Genomic DNA, 19,549 nt, shown 5'->3' on the forward strand with positions numbered 1-19,549 from the left:
TCATGAGTAAAATGAAATGGCGATCTCACTCTTCAGTTTGTCTCTGTTACTCACGGAAAATATGTTCTAATAGCAACAGAGACTCATTTTGTATTCAATTCTTCAAAACTAGATATTTTAAGGAAAATATTACGCATATAACGATGCGATGGGTAGAACAAGTTTTTAATATGTATAAAATATAAAACAGCTTTTAGTATTCGATTTAAAATGTTATGAGCTTCACTTGCTTAAAACGGTGAAGGAAAGTTTTCAAAGGTATGTGAAGTCTACCAATACGCACTTGGCTAGCGCGGTGGCCTTGGCCTAATCCTTCTCATTCTGAGAGGAGACCCGTGCCCAGTAGGACAGTAATGGGTTTCTGATGATGATGAACACTGTAACCAATGAACGTACATATAAAACGATCTACTTTAAATTTAGAATACCCCGTACCACCCCGCGCCATCCAACTTCACTTTTTGTTCCGCCGCTAAGATTAACAGTCTTAGGTAGCAATTCTCCAATACACGAGGTATTGGAGAATTGCTACCTAAGACCTAAGAATTAAGTAAAACCTTTAATGATTGGTCCATTGATGGACAAATTGATTTATTCTCACTCGAGCTTCACCAGTTTCGACATTATTTGCTCAAGAACATCCCAAATTAAATTCCACCATTACTACTAAAATCAGAATTAATATAGTTATTTAATTAGTATAACATTGTTTTAAGTCAAGCACCTCTGTTACTTAGATACTATGTTCATTGCATGCAGTGTTTACCTATAAGTGATTGTGCATTTAGTTATATTATAGGTTATGTTGTAAGAAGTTATTGTAAGAATGTAACAATTGTTAGTAAACCAAATAAATAAATAAATAAATAAATAAATAGTAGGTCAAGAATAATAAGTTTCTCGTCTTAGAGTTCTATAATTTGAATCCTAGGTTCATTTGGGGTTGTCCCTGTAGTCCTGGGACTAGAATAGGGCTACGGTATCCCCTGCCTGTCGTATGAGGCGTCTAAAAGGGGGCTTCTGGGGTTGCGGGCGGCAAGAGTGGGAGCTCGAACCGTCCAGCAAATACCTCTTAACCGGGCGTCGTTCCCACGGCAGCGGTTTCTCCCTTGTCAAAAAAAGGTCAAATTGGAGACCCAAAGCTTACAAAAGCTTTTATGTTAAAAAGAGGTATAAATAAAACGCATGTATAAATTGCTTATTATAATTATATTATTATTAATTAAAAATAATTCTCTTCTTATAGTAGGGGAGCCCAGGATGCTAAATGTGTAGAAACTCGAGCGTCATTGGGACATATACGATTGTGTAGATTAGACATTAGAATGGAGAAAAGGTTATATGATATTTTTCGATACAGCGGGTTTTTTTTTTATTCTGACGATTTGAAAAAAAAAATTATGAGAATGTATGAAGAATTATTATATTTTCCTAAAATTGAACTTTTTCCTTTAGTTTGTGATGCATGTACTTCCCAGGGATTCATGCTAATAAGTGACACTATCAGATATCATAATAATACAGGATGTTTTTTTTTTTTCAAAATGACTTTTCACTACTTCGACGTATGGTAATTGGCAGATTATGATGTTTTCCGTTTTCTAGCATTATTTCCTTTATATTAAAAAGGAAATTGACCACGCAGCAGGTCCAGCGATTTTTTTGATTCTGCAAACCCCCCGTCATAGAAAGCTCATTTATGGTTTAGGATACTCTACAGGGTGTAAGGTATCTTCCATATCTTAGTCTGACGCGCTCGAAACACATCCGAAATCCCCTCTTGGGCTCCCCAACTATTATATAATATATTCTCATTTTATTAATTGACTTTTATGGCAAGATCTTCATTTTCTTTAATAAACAAACTACTAACTTACTTAAATAATAACGATCTTTTAAGTTTCTTTTTTTCAATTATTACCTTCATTTGAATCTGGTAGATCAGAATAATAATTTGTTACGTAGAATTTTAATATATTCATTAAATCCTTTACTAAAATGAGAATCTTACTTAAATTATATTATTATTATTATATTTAGAACTAAAAAGAAGTTAATCAGTACATTCTAAATTTTTATGAGGTCGATATTTGAAGGCAGAACCCTCGCCGTTCGACTCCGGCGGCACCACCGTCACACCTATTTCTGTCATAACAGCAGTGTTAAGCGCTGCTGTGCTGCGCTGCTTCTTATCTTTCCTTCCAACTTCTCAGGGTTAGCAACGCTTGTGGCCATCCTCAAGTAGAACTTTAATCTTATCTGGGATTGATTAAAGATGTCAGGAATACTTATGACGCTGATTTTATCAGTATATTTAGTAGCTTGAAAGGGTTGAAAGTTTGAAAGGTTGCCAAATTTGAAACAAATCCTACGTAACTTAGTATTTGGCTTTCTGGTTAGAAATGATGCGACCTATTTCATATTTTTTTTGAAAATAAAAGATTAAATTAAGTACAAATACTCGTTTTTTACGATGCGTACAAAATCACTGGTAAAAGCTTTTACAAAATAAATAAGTATAACTAATTTAACTGCGTTGCCGTCCCTAAAATTGCCGCTCCTGAATTGCCGCCCCTAAATTGCCGCCCGCGATCTAACTGGTCACTCGTGGAACGCTTCGAATTTATAAGCCCGGCCACACTATATCCTCGATCCAGGAGACGTAATTCTTCACCCTGGTGTACATCCCAGGGAATCCGACCTTCCCGCATTGCTTCCCGAAGGATGTGACCCCAATGATGTTGTACATGCATTTGACCTTAACCATCTTCAGTTGAAGGGGTCCACCACTGTCACCCTGTGAAAATATATTAAAATAACTTTTTCTTTTTATAATATAGGAGTAGACGATGCAGTAGGAGTAGCAGGCATGTAGTCCACCTGATGGTAAGTGGTTACTGCCGCCCATGGACATCTGTAATCAACCCCAGATAAGATTAGATATGGTCGGCCTGAGGTCGGCCACAAATGCGCCGCTACCCCTGAGGACTAAGATGGAACGCTTCCGAAAATATTATAATAACTATTATAGTGAAATATAGTATTATAATAACTTGTTACATTTCTAAGGCTGGTAGAGCCCACTGTGGTTCAACCCCGGCGGCACTATTGCCACACCTATTTCTGCCTAATAAAAGCAGTGTTAAACGCTGCTGTGTTCTGGTCTGGTTTGGTAAGGGAGACAGACTTTTCCGAGGCGTTCCAGCTTTGACCTCAGGGGTAACGGGGCATCTGGCCGACCTTAGACAGGAACCTAAACTTATCTGATTACATATGTCCATGGCAGTAGCCACTTACCATCAGGTGGACTTCATGCTCGTCGGCTAGTCGTACATTAAGTAAAGGCATCTCAGACTTAGCCGTTTTAAGCAAGTTATAATTATTTTCTTATACGCTTACAACTTAATAATCAGTCTGTAATTCGAATTGAGCTTTTTGACTAAAAGGCAGAGTCTGTACTTTAGGCTATCACTGCTATGAGCTAATTTTTTGCATGTATAAAGTACCGAATGAATAATAAGGTACTTTATATTAATTACAACCTAGCCTATAAGACTAATGAATAATTTTACACTAACTTAAACTGCTAAGTAATCGTATAATGAAGGTGACGTCCTCTTACACTGCATTTCTTTGTCTTATCACATAAGAGAGTAGACACATTGTTCGTGTGTCCATGTTATCTTATCACTATTTCACTAACACTACACTGTGTCAATTGAATCATCATCATCATCAACCCAATATTGTTCCACTGCTGGGAGCGGGTCTTCTCTCAGAATGAGAAGGACTAGGCCTTAGTCCACCGCGCTGGCCAAGTGCGAATTGGTAGACTTCACATACCTTTGAAAACTCAGTTGAATAGGGAAGTGTAACTTCTTTAAGTCTAATTACCTTGCAAGCGTCTTTGGACATTTCTTTATCCCCATAACACATTTGTATGCGCGGCTTATATCCTTCGGGAAGCCTCCTCTTGTCGGGTGGGAAGTCGTTAGAGCACTCCTGTTCCGTGAACTTGTTCAAGATTACCTGTTGGGGCAATAACTGATTAGCAGGAATATTCTTGTTTTGCTTTTTTTTACGAGGGGGAAACCTTCAAAAGGTACCCGGTGTCGTGGGAGCGACGTAGGGTTATGTGGGATTCTTACCGCACTAAAACCCTCTGGTGGTCGTCCTCGGCGCTGTGTAGAGGGCTCCGGGAACTCTCTTAGCGCGTTGCCCCGTCGGGCTCCGCCCAGGTGAGCTTGGCGCTCGCCACACCGTCTGGTGCGTACGACGGTATGCGATCACACATACCGCCGTCCTTCTCGGGGCCGCTGGCTGGGCGGTTCGAGATCCCACTCTTGCCGCCCGCAACCCCGGAAGCCCCCTTTTAGTCGCCTCTTACGACAGGCAGGGGATACCGTAGCCCTATTCTGGTCCCGAAACTACAGGGACAATTCTTGCCTACCAAAGATCGGAATTTGACAACAGGTGTAAGGTATCTTTGTCAATACGCAGTGCGAGTTACACCTATTTTTTTCTTTACGAGGTGGAAACCTTCAAAGGTACCCGTCGACGTGGGAGCTTAGCCGGGTTATGTGGGATTTTTACCGCACGAAACCCCCATGGTAGCCGTCCTCAACGATTCTTCCCCAGATGAGAGGAACTTATTTAGGGTTTCCACACGTAGAAGAAAAAAGGGTTCCTAGCCTCGGACTAGCCAATTAATCCAAGATTCCTCTACTAGTTTTTCGTTTTCTGGATAAAATGTCACACCTTCTGAAGATGATCGGAAGTTGGTCCCTTGTTCCACAGCGCGCCCCAGCCAATGACCAATGCAGAGGAGTCGTCCGGCTCGCTGCCGATGTCCAGACAGGCTGGCACCGCGAACATGTCTAGTTTCATCCTGGAAAAATAAGATCACAGGTAATATCGAAAAGAACACACTGTGGTTAGACTCCAGCACTGCCAAACCTACCTTTTTTATAATACAGGAGTATCTGGAGTTGATTACAGTTCTCCATGGGAGGCAGTAGCCACTTACCATCAGGTGGACTGTATGCTCGTCTGCTACTCCTATATTATTAAAAAAAAAGCTGACGAGCATGCAGAGTGGCTAATGCTGCTTATGGACATCTGTTATGAACCCCACATAGGAGAAGATATTCCTAACTGAGGTCGGCCACAGATGCGCCGCTACCCCTCATGACTAAGCTGGAACACCTCAGAAAAGTATGTCTCCCTTACCATACCCTTCAAACCTGAACACCATTACCATACCTTATAAAGCGCTTAACGCCGCTTTTATAAGGTAGAAATAGGTGTGGCGGTGATGCCACCGGAGTCGAATCACAAAGGGTTTTACCACCTTTAAGACAATAGCAGTGTAAAACGCTCAACCCATTTCTGTCTTAATACTGGGCACGGGTCTCCTCTCAGAATGAGAAGGATAGGGTATAGTCCGCAGCGCTGGACAAGTGCGAATTGGTAGACTTCACATACCTTTTGATTTTTTAACTACAAATACAAAATAATATGTATATATAGGTAATACATAGGTATACTCACTGTTTCTCAGTCTTCAACAATGCGATGTCGTGGTAGTGATAACTTGGGTTATAAAGGTGATGCTGCTTAATATCCCCAATCTTGTAGATCCGGGAATGGTCCAGGTACTTCAGGTTCAGCAGACCCAGAACAGCGTATGTCACATTACCCCTGCAATCATGACCATTAAATACAAACGAAGGAATAATTAAATAGTTTTAGGAGAAAAACAGCAAATAATTCGATAAGTTCGAGTCAAACTCATACTTGGCAGGTTCCATACCACCAAATTTAAGCACTAAAGTAATATCAGATAGTGCAATAATATAGAGGGTGTATTTTTTTCAAAATGATAACGTTCGATTCCTGGGTAGGGGTAAATATATTTTAAAAAACGAATGATGGAGTTTTAGTTTTTATCAAAATGGGCCTCGTAACTCCTTTCAGCATTTTTCGCTAATCCTTATAGTTTGGGATTTGGCCCTGAAGACCTATTTGGAAAATTATATATATAATATATATATAGTGTTTATATATATATATATATATATAACGGCGCAGGCTATTATTTTCAATTAGTTTTAGTTAATTTTGAGTTGAAGCTATTTAATCTTATTTTATCAATTGACGTTGATGCCGTGTGGACTTGTAAATCCATCGGCTCCGAATTTATTATTTTCTTGTGTGCTTCTTTGTTGGAACCGAAAGCAGTTGGTGCACTATGAAGGAACGCCATCTGGCATTTCTATATCGGTCAGACGCGAGGCTCGGCGATCTGACATATATATATATATAGATATATACAGGGTGAATTTTTAAAACGGGCCTTCAGGGCCAAATCCGAAACTATAAGGTTTAGCGAAAAATGCTGAAAGAAGTTACGAGGCCGATTTTGATAAAAACTATAAATGCATCACTACTTTTTTAAAATAACTTTTTCCCTAACCGGGAATCGAACGAGTTCATTTTGAAAAAAAATACACGCTCTATATTATTTCACTATCTGATAGTGTTGCTTATAAGGATCAAATTCTGGGAAGTAATGTTATGTGACAAATTAAAGGAAAAGGAAAATTTTGAAGAAAATACATATTTTTTCATACATTGACATACTAATCCTTAAGGATTATACATAACAAATGATTTATGTATAATTCTTTAGAAACATACATAAGTCATACCATTGAAGAATTTGTTGGTTAGTCAACTAATTATTCGATGTTATGACCATGACTTACGGCTTAGTATGAGAAAGTAATAGTTTGGCAAATAAGTTACCGCCGTTTTTAGGATTATTTTTTAATAGAAATAGATAACTGATTAAATAGTAAATTTTTATTGTGTGTTGTTTATAACTTCGTTTAAACGTTAAATATGATTTTCTTTATCTCTTTGATTAGTAATCACTCGGATTTGACTTGAAAAAGTAATTTTTGCAAATAGTCAACTTAATACAGACGTATTAAACGAAATTCCGCCCATAGCAAGTTAAATCTATTATAATGGTCCTTAAAACAACCTTAACTAAGTCGGCTATAAAAATATAAATTATTGGAGAACAAAACGTCCGCTTTCGAATGATTTGAAACATTGAGCCAAAAAAAATTGTTAATACACGAATTGTTTAAATTGATGAATGGCGGGAACTTAACTGCCAAAATTAGTATGAAAAAATATGTATTTTCTTAAAATTGAGGCTTTTCCTTTAGTTTGTCATTTATCATTACTTCCCAGATTTTGATCCTTATAAGCAACACTATCAGATAGTGGTATAATATAGAGGGTGTATTTTTTTCAAAATGAACTCGTTCGATTCCCGGTTAGGGAAAAAGTTATTTTAAAAAAGTAATGATGCATTTATAGTTTTTATCAAAATCGGCCTCGTAACTCCTTTCAGCATTTTTCGCTAATCCTTATATTTTCGGATTTGGCCCTGAAGGCCCGTTTTAAAAATTCACCCTGTATATACTAAAGCAATAAGAAAAATAGATTTACGACTTCTTTGCTCTTTTAAAAATATGATTAAAGTATGACGCATTTTCCGCAAATCGATCGATTAAACTTCTGTCTTTGAAAAGTAATTTCTGGATTTAAGTGCTTGCTGAAGCAAGTATGATATTATTATTTTTAAGGCATTTTCCTTTTTTTTTTGTATGTCTATCTATTACGGTTCAATAGATAAAACGAAAAATGCCGAAATATTTTCCATTTAATTCAGATTACTAATAAATATAACTATATTTCTATTGTTTAATTAATATTTTTAAATGTTTCATTGATTCGCTACTTGTATTTTATTGCACAATTATTGTATGACCACCTGTGGCGGGAATATGTTTCACAATAAAAATGATTTGATTTAATTTGATTTGAAGGACTAAGTTGAAACGCCTCGGACATGAAAACCTTACTACACTCAAGCGGAACACAGCAGCGCTTAACACTGCTGTTATAACAGAAACAGGTGTGGCGGTGGTGCCGCCGCAGTGAGTAAGCCGCCGTAACTTACACCGATCCCCTGTATGTGCAGTGCGCAGCTGTCAGTATAAACCAGTCGCTGATGATGGAACCACCGCATCCGAATTCCAAATTGTCGATATCAGTACTGTGGCTCAGCATCACCTGGGAAATACAAAATATTTGAGCCTTTTTCGAATAAAATCATCGGACATCAAAATCTGCCGACACTCTAGGAGTGCACTCCTGGAGTGTCGGCGGAGCAGAAGTGAAATCTTTCGAAGCCTAACCTGAATAATAAATTATAATAAATAAGAATGAAACTGACATCCATTGACATAGTTTTTTCTATGCTGATACCGGATGACATGACTTTTGCAGTTTGCTGTACCGTCTTACGAATTTTCGATCAGGTCACGTGTCCTGACGCGACTTTAACATTTTTTACCCATCACAAAAAGTGCACCATGCCGCTAAAGGAGTTTTCACTTCATCAGCAACCCATTACTGTCCCACTGCTGGGCACTTTCATAAGAAGAAGGATTAGGCCATAGTCCATCGCGCTCGCCAAGTGCGTATTGGTAGACTTCACATACCACATGAGATTTTTTTTATAAATGTCTCAGGTATGCAGGTTTCCTCACGATGTTTTCCTTCACCGTTTAGCAAGTGATAATCAATTTATAATACGCACATAACTTTGAGAAATCAGAGGTGCGTGCTTGGGATTTGAACGTCGGACCCCTCGATCGAGAGGCCGAGTTTCTTAACCACTAGGCTATCACTGCTATGGTTTTCACTTCAAAGAGGTAAAATCTTTCGTAGCTTGACGTCTATCTTATGACAGTGCAGCGTTGCTGTGTTTTAATTAAACATTTTCTAAATGCATTTCAAAGGGTTTTCATTAGACCAAGCCATTTGACCATATATCAAAGGACTTCTTTTGGCGCTGTTATAGCTAAAATAATAAATTATAGCATAAAAACTAAAAAAACACGCTAAAATCGCACAAGGAAAATCGTTAATCCTGATTCCTGACGATCCTGATGAGGAGAATGGAATAAAATTATTAAAATCGTGTATTGTCATCGGTTCTTGATAATTGTTCAAAATATTAAAGTAATCGGACCGTTCAAAGTGGGTAAAAATCGAGTTCAAAGATTCCGTTACATACATACATACATACATACTAACAAACATACATACAACCTAAGCTAATAAAAGCGTGGTAAATGAGTGGCAGTGGTGCCGCAGGAGTCGAATCCCATAGCGCTTTGACTTCAATAATACCTTAAGATGGAAGTTTAGCTTCTATAATACTTTCAATACAGAAGTTTTACTTCTCGACGTCTATCTACAGTATATCATACCATATGAGGAAACTCTGCCTCCGAAGCATCAACTCCACCTACGATCAGTTTTTCTACATTATGCTTGCAGTTGCTACCGCGGACTTTACCCCCGAGCAGCGCCTTGCTGTCCTCACAAGGAAAGACCAGGTCTTCTTGGTATTGGAGGCATTCTAAAAAGAACAATACTTAAATCAAAAGACCTTTAAAACTTATTTTGTGCTCTTCTGACAATTCTTGTTTGATATAGACAGCGCCAAACTGCAAGTCCGCTCTGAAGTTGTTGCGAGCAGGTATAGTCATACGATATGCTATGGCGACGCAATTCATTTCTATATTCAGAGCGGACTAGTAGTTTTACGCGGTCTATACCATGCTTCAATATATTCAATAATTTAGAATCGTTTTTTTTATAGGAGAAGCAAACAGTAATCAACCCTAGATAAGATTAGATTTCTACCTAAGGTCGGCCACTACCGCCACTACCCCTACCCCTGAGGACTATGTTGAAACGCCTCGTATAAGTATGTCTCCCTTACCACACTCCAAACCAGAACACAGCAGCGCTTAATGTTGTTATACCTTCAGATCAGTTTATGCAGTAACGAGCCGCGAATAAATTAAATAAGATAAGTCATATCTATTATTATAAAATATAATTATTGAATATGATAGTTACTCCAACAGTTATTATAAATAGTATCACGTCTCATATTCATATTAATATTCATTTATTTGCTTTTAAATGTGGTACAATCTGGGTTGGTAGGAATATTATAATTTTCCTCACACTTAGCTTCAGGGAAGCATGCAAAATTTTAAAATTACATTTTAATTATATTAATAATGATTACATTTCATTTAATTATACAATATTATATACTAGTATTTGCCCGCGGCTTCGCCCGCGTTTAAAAGAAAATAATATAACATACTAACATATATAAAACTGAAAATTCGTACCTTCAACTTTGCTAAAGATCATCACTTGATCAAATGCATATTTTACGATTCAATCCTTACTAATATCGATTAAAATAATCGTATTTTTTTGGTCCAAAAGATCGATTCTCCGATTAATAGATCTTAGATCGCCATCCCTAGTTCCCGTGGGATTTCCGGGATAAAAACTATCCTATGTCCGTTCTCGGGTCTCAGACTATCTTTGTACAAAATTTCATTGAAATCGGTTCAGTGGTTTAGGCGTCAAGAAGAGACAACCAGACAGACAGACAGACAGAGTTACTTTCGGATTTTTAATATTAGTAAGGATATATTATAGTGTTTACTTCATGAGAACAATTATTCTCATAATAATAATATGCTATAAATATAAATTAATAGAATTTATCATCAAGCAATTCTTGTACCATGATCAACAGGAAAATTTGTCCAATGCACATGATTTTCATATAAAGGTGGAACCCTTTGTGGTTCGACTCCGTAGGGACAACCGCTACCCCTATTTCTGCCTCATAACAGCAGTGTTAAGCGCTGCTGTGTTCTGGTTTGAAGTGTGTGGTAAGAGACATACTTTTCCGAGGCGTTCTGAATTAGTTTTCAGTTAGTTCGTTTGTTATAAGCTTCGCTTACCTCAGCCAGACTGGTCTCTGATCTTATCTGAAGATCATTATAGATATCCTTACAGTGAAGAGGATATTTTTTTAAATTATAGATTTAAGTATAATCAAAGATAAGTGGCTACTGCCACCCATGGACATCTGTAGTCAACCCCAGATAAGATTAAAGTCCTATCCGTCGGCAACAGATGTTTCTATTGAGAACTAATTTAGAACGCCTAGATGCCTAGAATAAGTATGCCTTTGAAGGTGGTAACCCTTCAAACCAGAACACAGCGCTTAAAACTGTTATTAGGCAGAAAAGGGCTAGCGGTGGCGCCTCCACAGTCAAACTACAAAGGGCTCTTTATTATTATAAATATTATTTATAATGTAGGAGTAGCAGACGAGCATGCAGTCCACCTGATGGTAAGTGGCTACTGCCGCCCATGGACATCTATAATCAACCCCAGATTGGATTAGATATTCCTACCTGAGGTCGGCCACAATGTGCCGCTACCCTGGAGGATTAAGCTGGAACGCCTCGGAAAAGTCTGTCTCCCTTACCACACCCTTCAAAACGGAACACAGCAGCGCCTAACTCTGCTGTTATTAGGCAGAAATAGGTGTGGCGGTGGTGCCGCCGGAGTCGAACCACAAAGGGTTCTACCACCTTCAAAATTAAATTTACAAAGACAAAGTCACTTCACCTAATACAGACAGACCTTTAAGCGATCATAATTGTAATGATTCACGGGTTATGAATCACGGGCGATATTTTCGAAATATATTTCCTGTTATATTGTAGATAATTAGAATGAAAACCGGTTGAGTTGGTAGCCAGTACAGCCTAACAGAAGAAGTTTATAGTTAGAGAAATTTACCGCTAATTCAAGTAATTTATCAGTTTAAGTAACCCACTTATAAATAATCAAATTCAATTTTTAGCCATAGATAAGTATAGATATCTCACAGCCTTTTAATCGAAGGAAGCCATTAAATGGCTTAAGCGGCTGACAATTCTGTCAGCCATTTAATGGTGTAATTTACGCGGAACAATGCCGATACGCGCAGTTAAGTGGTGCCAAAAACACGAAATCGAAAGAAAAGTCCGGAGAAATATCGTTTCATTCGTAAATGATCTAAAGACTACATTTGTTTAATATTTTTCAAACACGAAAATAGATGACAGTGACAATTTCAAATGTCAAAACTGGTTTTCTTGTTAGGAGTGAGTAATCTTTACTAATCTATGTTTTTCGCCGACAAAAATCGAAAGACGAAAGTAAATGAAACTTAATTAGAAATGGATATATGAGTTACATCTCTTCTTTTGATTGTGTCCATAGTTTGTTAAATATTTGTTTGTTACTTATTTCTTTATTCCATATGTTTGTCTCTTTGCATGATACGTGTTTTTTTATTGTTTCGAGTTTCGATCTAAAGGTAAAAGCGAGTGAATGAGTGGGAACCCAGAACCTTTTCTCCCGCATAACACCATAGGGAGAAGGGGGTGACTGAAAACCAGCGCTGCACAGGATAACAATCTCTGTCAGTAAAAGCTGAGGCACTTCCTTTTGCCCAGTATTAATTTTAAGTTATCTAGTAATGTGTATTTTTTTTTAATGGCAATAAATGTTTATATTATTATTATTAATATAAATTTGAAGGTGGTAGAAACCCTGAGGTTAGACTCCGACACCGCCACACCTATTACTGTCTGTTAACAATAGTGTCAAGCGCTGTGTTCTGGTTTGAAGGGTGTGGTAAGGGAGACACTTTCTAAGGCGTTCCAACTTAGTCTTAGGGTAGCGGCGCATCTATGGCCGATCTCAGGTAGAAATATCTAGTCCTATCTGGGCTTGATTACAGATGTCCATACGGCAGTGGCCATCAGGTGGACCGCATGCTCGTCTGCTACTCCTATATTATATAAAACAAACTTTAATGAATTAAATGAATGGATTCGCTTGATACTTTAATATTATAAAAGATCTTACTTTTCCAAGCTTTTCGATCAGTCCTCGAAGCTGTAAAGTTCCGGAAGGGTGGGCAAACCTTCGTGGGCTCTAGGTCCTCATAAGTCTCTTCTTCTGGAGTGTACTCCGTGGTCGTTGTTAAGGGCCTGAAAGAAACCGAAGGAATTTGGAGGGTTAAACTAGATTCGATTGAAGAGGTACATCACATCTTTTTTTTTTTTTTTATAATATAAGAATAGCAGACGAGCATGCAGTCCACCTGATGTGGCTTCTGCCGCCCATGGACATCTGTAATCAACCCCAGATAGGATTAGATATTCCTACCTGAGGTCGGCCACAGATGCGCCGCTACCCCTGAGGACTAAGCTGGAACGCCTCGGAAAAGTCTGTCTCCCTTACCACACCCTTCAAACCGGAACACAGCAGCGCCTAACACTGCTGTTATTAGGTAGAAATAGGTGTGGCGGTGGTGCCGGAGTTGAACCACAAAGGGTTCTACCACCTTTAAACATCTTTTTATAATATTGGAGTAAAAGACAAGCATGCAAGCATTTGAAGGTGGTAGAACCTTTTGTGGTTCGACTCCAGCGGCATCACCGCCACACCTATTTTTACCTAATAACAGCAGTGTTAGGCGCTGCTGTGTTCCGGTTTGAAGGGTCTACGCTGGAATGCCTCGGAACAGTATGTTTCCCTTCCCACACCCTTCTAACCAGAACACAGCAGCACTAAACACTGTTATTAGGTAGAGATAGGCGGTGGTGTCGCCGAAGTCTAACCGCTTTACTTTAAAATACATTTTCCTTCACTGTTTAAGCAAGTGATAATGTTTTTGACTTCCTGAAGAATTGCTGGAGTGTGTCCGCTAAATCACCCTGTTCTAAATGTGTCAATCACTGAAAATTTGGGAGCACAGCTTCACAAGTTTCTTACTAATTAATTTTGAGAAATTAATTATTACTTGCTTAAACAACAAATACGCTAATAATTTTAAAAAATAAGGTGCGTAGAACTATGCCTGATTGAGAGGCCAAGTTATCTTCTACCTATAACCTGAGTTTCGGGTTGACAATATGGACAGACAGACGCGTGGTGAAGCGGTCACCTTACCAGTCAGACACGAAGAGGGTTCAGGGTTTGATCCCCGGCCAGACAGATATCTGAATCTATACTTACTTAATATTATAAAGAGGAAACCTTTGTTTGTTTGTTTGATTATAATGAATAGGCTCAAAAACAACTGGACCAATTTTGAAATTTCTTCCACCATTCGAAAGCTACATTATCCACGAGTAACATGGGCTATATTTTATATGAAATACATTTGATAAATAGATTTAGAGGCGGTCTAAAGTTTGTCAGCTAGTAATGAATATACTCGTAGATTTCATTTCAGGGTCTGGGTATTAGTATATCCGTCTTGCGTCTGTCCATGGCAGTGCATGGCACAAGGAGTTCAGGTCGCCCTGGACGGGTGACCTGAAGAAGACGGTGGGAAACCGCTGTATTTAAAGAGCACAGAACCGGATGGAGTGGCGCCAATTAGGGGAGGTGTATGTCTAGCAGTAGACCTCAAAAGGCTTATGGATGGATGGTGAGTCCATGGCACTAATGACACAAGGAAACCTAACGTGGGGCTGTGAGTGTTGTCCTTGTAGTTCCGGGACCAAAATAGGGCTATCCCCTGCCTGTCATAAGAGGCGACTAAAAGGGGCTTATGGGGTTGCGGGCGGCAAGAGTGGGAGCTTGAACCGCCCGGTCAGTGACCCTGGGAAGGACGGGAGTATGTGTGTTTGCATACCGACATGTACACCAGACGGTGTGGCGAGCGGCATGCTCACCTGTGCGGAGCCCTACGGGGCAACGCGCTAAGAGGACTCCGGTTGCGTTCCTTTGGTGATCTCGAAGTTGACGCAGCACTGACGGCCACCGCAGGAGTTTTAGTGCGGTAAGAATCCCACAACTCTGTGCCGCTTCGGTACCGGGTACCTTTCCAAGATTGCCCTCTTGAAAACAGGCCTAAAAAATGGGAAAAATGGGCTGTGAGTGTAGAAAGCTTTATTTCCCTACCTTTTAGTCATAGTGCCCATGGTTGTTCTCTGGGTCGGTGGTGTGGGACGCTTTGTCCCTTGCGCGGGTGGGGTCCAATACGGCTTCCATGTCGTCTTCCTTTCAACACAGCACACGACGGGCACTGTGCCGTCGAAGCCACATATCTAGAAAAAAAGGAATTTTTATAGTTATACCTAACGATAAGGTAGACGTGCTGCCTGATGAACAATCATCGTCGCTTATGGACAATTGCAACAACAGAGGAATCGCCAATGCAGCGCCAGCTTTGAAGGAGAGCTCTTTTTGCACCCTTGAAGATCCCTCATGTTATAGCGTTCAGGAACGAGCATATGCAAAATGTGGAAGATCATTCCACATTTTGCATTTGCTCGTTTGCTATTCCTATATTATAAGAAAACCTGATGGTATGTGGCTACTGCTGTATGAACATCTGTCATCAACCACAGATAAGATTAGATTCCTACCTAAGGTCTGCCACAGATAGTCCTTAGTACTCAATGGTAGCGGTGCACCTGTGGCCGACCTCATGTAGGAATTTAATCTTATCTGAGGTTGATTATTCTTCTGCATGGGCGACAGTAGTCTCCATCAGGTGGACTGCATGCTCGTCTGCTACCCTTTTATATTAAATAACGAGCTTTGGCCCGCGGCTTCGCTCGCGTTACGAAGTAATATTTTCATCCCCTATTTTATCCCCTTGGGGGTAGAATTGATCAAAATCCTGTCTTAGCGGATGCCTACGTCATAACATCTACCTGCATGCCAAAATTCAGCCTACCGTCCGTCCGTAGAACCGTAAAATCCGTCCAGTGATTTGGGCTGTCCGTTGATAGATCACTATGTCAGTCAGTCACCTTTGAGTTATACAATATATTTAGATAATAACTTTTGTTTCTGTCATTGTTCTGTGAGTCTGTGTTCTGTTCGTTTCCATAAGTTGGATTTCTAAATTTGTACTTACCACTGGTGTTTTCTTTTTTATAGCCTCCACAGCCCCTGGACATTTGAAAATGTTTTTACAGGTTCCTCTAAGGTCGCCATCGTTGCAGGAATCACCTGGAAAACAATAATATGCTCTAAGGATCTTTTATCGGGTCGCGGAGGGTAATGATGTTCGAGCGTATGTATGTCTCTTCTTTAGTTTCCCCTGCAATATTTTTGTTTACGAGGAGGAAACCTTCAAAAGGCACCCGACGACGTGGGAGCGACGCCGGGTTATGTGGGATTTTTACCGCACTAAAACCCCCCCGGTGGCCGTCCTCAGCGCTTGGTTAAGTACTCCGGGATCTCTGATGGAACACAATCGGAGTCCTCCGAGCGCGATGCCCCTCGGGCTCTGCTCCGGGCGGAGCAGTTTACGCTCCTCCCGCACTTTTAATATATAATCCTTTTAATATATAGTAGTAGACGAGCATGCAGTCCACCTGATAGTAAGTGGCTACTGCCGCCCGTGGACATCTGCAATGAACCCCAGATAGGATTACATATTTCTACCTGTAATCGGCCACAGATTCACTGCTACCCCTGAGGACTAAGTTGGAACGCCTCGGAGAAATACGTCTCCCTTACCTGTGTCCCTTCAAAGCGGAACACAGCAGCACTTTACACTGCTGTAATGAGACAGAAATAGGTGTGGGGGTCGTGCCGCCGGAGTCGAACCACAAAGGGTTCTACCACCTTCAAACGACCTTTTACAACAGGCAGGGAATACCGTAGCCCTATTCTAGTGTCGTTGGATTAATAAGGTATTGTTTTAAGCGCTTTTTAACCGGAGGGTAATGTATTTCGAGCGAATTACATTACCCTCCGCAATTACCCTCTTTTTTTAGCTGGCCCTGCAGCCCAAACGGCTTCAAAGATTTTAATATAGGAGGTGTCGTTGGATTGATCTAAATTGTGGAGTGATTTAGCTAGCTTTCTAAACAGTCGGATTTCTTTTGTAATGATTTTCTTCTATCCTCCTTTCCTGTACGCATGCTACTAACGTTCAATTCTGTTTATTAAACGAATTTATGCCCAAGTTTGTTTTATTTACACTTTGTTTCTTGTTTTACTGTGGACTACTATTTTCTGCAGAGATTTTAATAAAGCATCTCTATCTAAGGGATTAGCTTAAAATCCCAGGCACGTTATTCTTTCAATATATCTAAAATTTATTTTAGTTTTTGATTTTCATCTTTGTATATTTAGTTTTAAAATTGTACTGTGTGCTGCAATTGTCTTGAATAAATGATATTATTATTATTATTATATTATTGATCACTTGCTATAACAGCGAAGGAAAATATCGTTAGGAAAACTTAAGTAACAATTCTTAAAAAAGTAGAGTGTGCAGTCTACCAATCTGCACTTGGCCAGCACGGTGGACAAGCCTTAACCCCTCTAAACGACCCAGCAGTGGGCTACTGGATTGATGATAGCGTTGCTGTGCTCTTTAGTCGAACCACAAAGTGGTAAAACCCTTAAATATGCTCTTAAAAAGCTCTGACGTTAGTTTTAACTGTCAACGCTGTGTATCTAATATGCTAATCGCAAGAATTAATTCGACATAAATTAAGACCAACTCACCAACATCTTGCGACAATACACCAACTAGCAAACTAACCAAAAAGAAGGTTAAACACAACATTGGAGCACTAAGTAAAAACTTAAACAAGTTTAACTTAATTAAAATGTAAACACGAGCGAGCGTCTTCTCGTGAACAGTAACGGCTGCTGACTAAGCCAAGATGTGTCAATTTAAGAATAAAATCCGTATACAGTTTTCCTTACGACGTATACAATATTACATTAAATATGTTGCGTTGTTCTGTCAAATGCAAGGTCGGAGGCGTTTCAACTTAGTCTTAGGGGGGATTAAAGTTTAGTATAATGAATACTAGGTATAAGGGATATGTAGTGGAATAATAGTTATTTAATATTTAGGGTTATAAAGCATTGTCCCTGTAGTTCCGGGACCAGAATAGGGCTACAGTATCTCCTGCTTGTCGTAAGAGGCGACTAAAAGGGGCTTTCGGGGTTGCGGATGGTAAGAGTGGGAGCTCGAACCGTCCGGCCAACGACCCCGGGAAGGACGGCGGTATGTGTGGTCGCATACCGTCGTGTACATCGGACGGTGGGGTGATTCAATCTCACTTGGGCGGAGCCCGACGGGGCAGTGCGCTGAGAGGACTCCGGTTGCGTTCCTTTGGAGATCCCGCAGTCCTCTACGCAGCGCTGAGGACGGCCACCGGGGGGGTTTTAGTGCGGTAAAAATCCCACATAACCCCGTGTCGCTCCCACGGCACCGGGTACCTTTTGAAGGTTTCCCCCTCGAGAAGAAAAAAAAAAAAAAAAAAAAAAAAGGGTTATAAAGCATAACCCTGTAATTTCGGGACCAGAATAGGGCTACGGTATCCCCTGCCTGTCGTAAGAGGCGACTAAAAGGGACTTTCGGGGTTGTGGGCGGTAAGAGTGGGAGCTCGAACCGCCCGGACAGCGACCCCGGGAAGGATGGCCGTATGTGTGGTCGCAATCCGTCGTATACAGACGGTGTGGTGACACAATCTCATCTGGGCGGAGCCCGACGGGGCAGTGCGCTGAGAGGATTCCGGTCGCGTTCCTTTGGATTCCCGGAGTCCTCTACGCAGCGCCGAGGATGGCCACCGGGGGGGTTTTAGTGCGGTAAGAGTCCCACATAACCCCGTGTCGCTCCCACGGCACCGGGTACCTTTTAAAGGTTTCCCGCTCGAAAAGAAAAAAAGGATTATAAAGCAGATATTGTCATGATTTTCTCACAAAAGCATTCATCCCACTTCGCACGGATACTAGCGGATTAACACGTTTGACATTTCAGAGTAACTTTTTACCAATTGGTAATGAGTTGTGTTTTTTAATTAAATTAGCAAACGAGCTTGCAATCCTGCTACTGGTATTATAAAAAGCTTACAGCAGTACTGCATGGTTCTTGTTTGAAGTGACATTCTATTTATACGAGGCGTTACAGCTTAGTCCTTTAAGGAAAGTAGCGCCGACCGACTTTTTTTTTATAATATAGGTGTAGCAGACGAGCAAGCCGTCCACCTGATGGTAAGTGGCCACTGCCGCCCATGGACATCTATAATCAACCCTAGATAGGATTAGATATTCCTACCTGAGGTCGGCCACAGATGCGCCGCTACCCCTGAGGACTAAGCTGGAACGCCTCGGAAAAGTCTGTCTTACCACACCCTTCAAACCGGAACACAGCAGCGCCTAACACTGCTGTTATGAGGCAGAAATAGGTGGGGCGGTGGTGCCGCCGGAGTCGAACCACAAAGGGTTCTACCATCTTCTTTTGCTTTCATTAGCTTGTGTTGTATCTATATTTGAGAATTAATAGTTGAGAAATATGAATAATATTTGAGATCAATTTTCACCCGTTTCTAGAAGCTTGATACATTTGAAACTTTGCACACGTATCAAGGACCGATGACAATGCAATAATTTGATAACAGTTTCCCATTATCCTTATTAGATTAATTAATTCCACAATTTTTGTCAAGTCACAGACTAAAAGAGGAAAATAAAATAATAGTTTAAAAAAATAAAAAAAACACGCTTTTATTGCTCATCGAACTAAGAA

General features: G+C 40.1%; 1 protein-coding gene across 1 annotated transcript; it reads right to left on the bottom strand.

The window, feature by feature from the left end:
* Positions 1 to 1,190: 1,190 nt before the first annotated feature.
* Positions 1,191 to 17,707, bottom strand: LOC140752809 (trypsin-1-like). Its single transcript, XM_073087159.1, has 10 exons — positions 17,515 to 17,707; positions 15,908 to 16,002; positions 14,944 to 15,089; positions 12,895 to 13,019; positions 9,357 to 9,508; positions 8,039 to 8,151; positions 5,551 to 5,700; positions 4,759 to 4,888; positions 3,895 to 4,029; positions 1,191 to 2,797 (listed from the first exon to the last, which is right to left on the bottom strand). The coding sequence occupies exons 1-10, from the start codon at positions 17,573 to 17,575 to the stop codon at positions 2,624 to 2,626; spliced, it is 1,281 nt and encodes a 426-aa protein (XP_072943260.1). The 5' UTR covers positions 17,576 to 17,707; the 3' UTR covers positions 1,191 to 2,623.
* Positions 17,708 to 19,549: the final 1,842 nt, after the last annotated feature.

The sequence above is a fragment of the Epargyreus clarus genome, unplaced genomic scaffold (genome assembly GCF_041222505.1).
Source record: "Epargyreus clarus isolate Ecla_fem2 unplaced genomic scaffold, WU_Ecla_fem_2.2 ptg000025l, whole genome shotgun sequence".
Lineage (NCBI taxonomy): Eukaryota > Metazoa > Arthropoda > Insecta > Lepidoptera > Hesperiidae > Epargyreus > Epargyreus clarus.

Bases quoted from the DNA above. Each gene is read 5' to 3' on its own strand.
- LOC140752809 (XM_073087159.1), bottom strand. From the start codon at position 17,575: ATGTTGTGTTTAACCTTCTTTTTGGTTAGTTTGCTAGTTGGTGTATTG. The intron at 16,003-17,514 runs GTGAGTTGGTCT...ATTGTTTTCCAG, and splicing joins TGTATTGTCGCAAGATGTTG to GTGATTCCTGCAACGATGGC. The intron at 8,152-9,356 runs GTATGATATACT...TGTATTTCCCAG, and splicing joins AGGCAGAGTTTCCTCATATG to GTGATGCTGAGCCACAGTAC.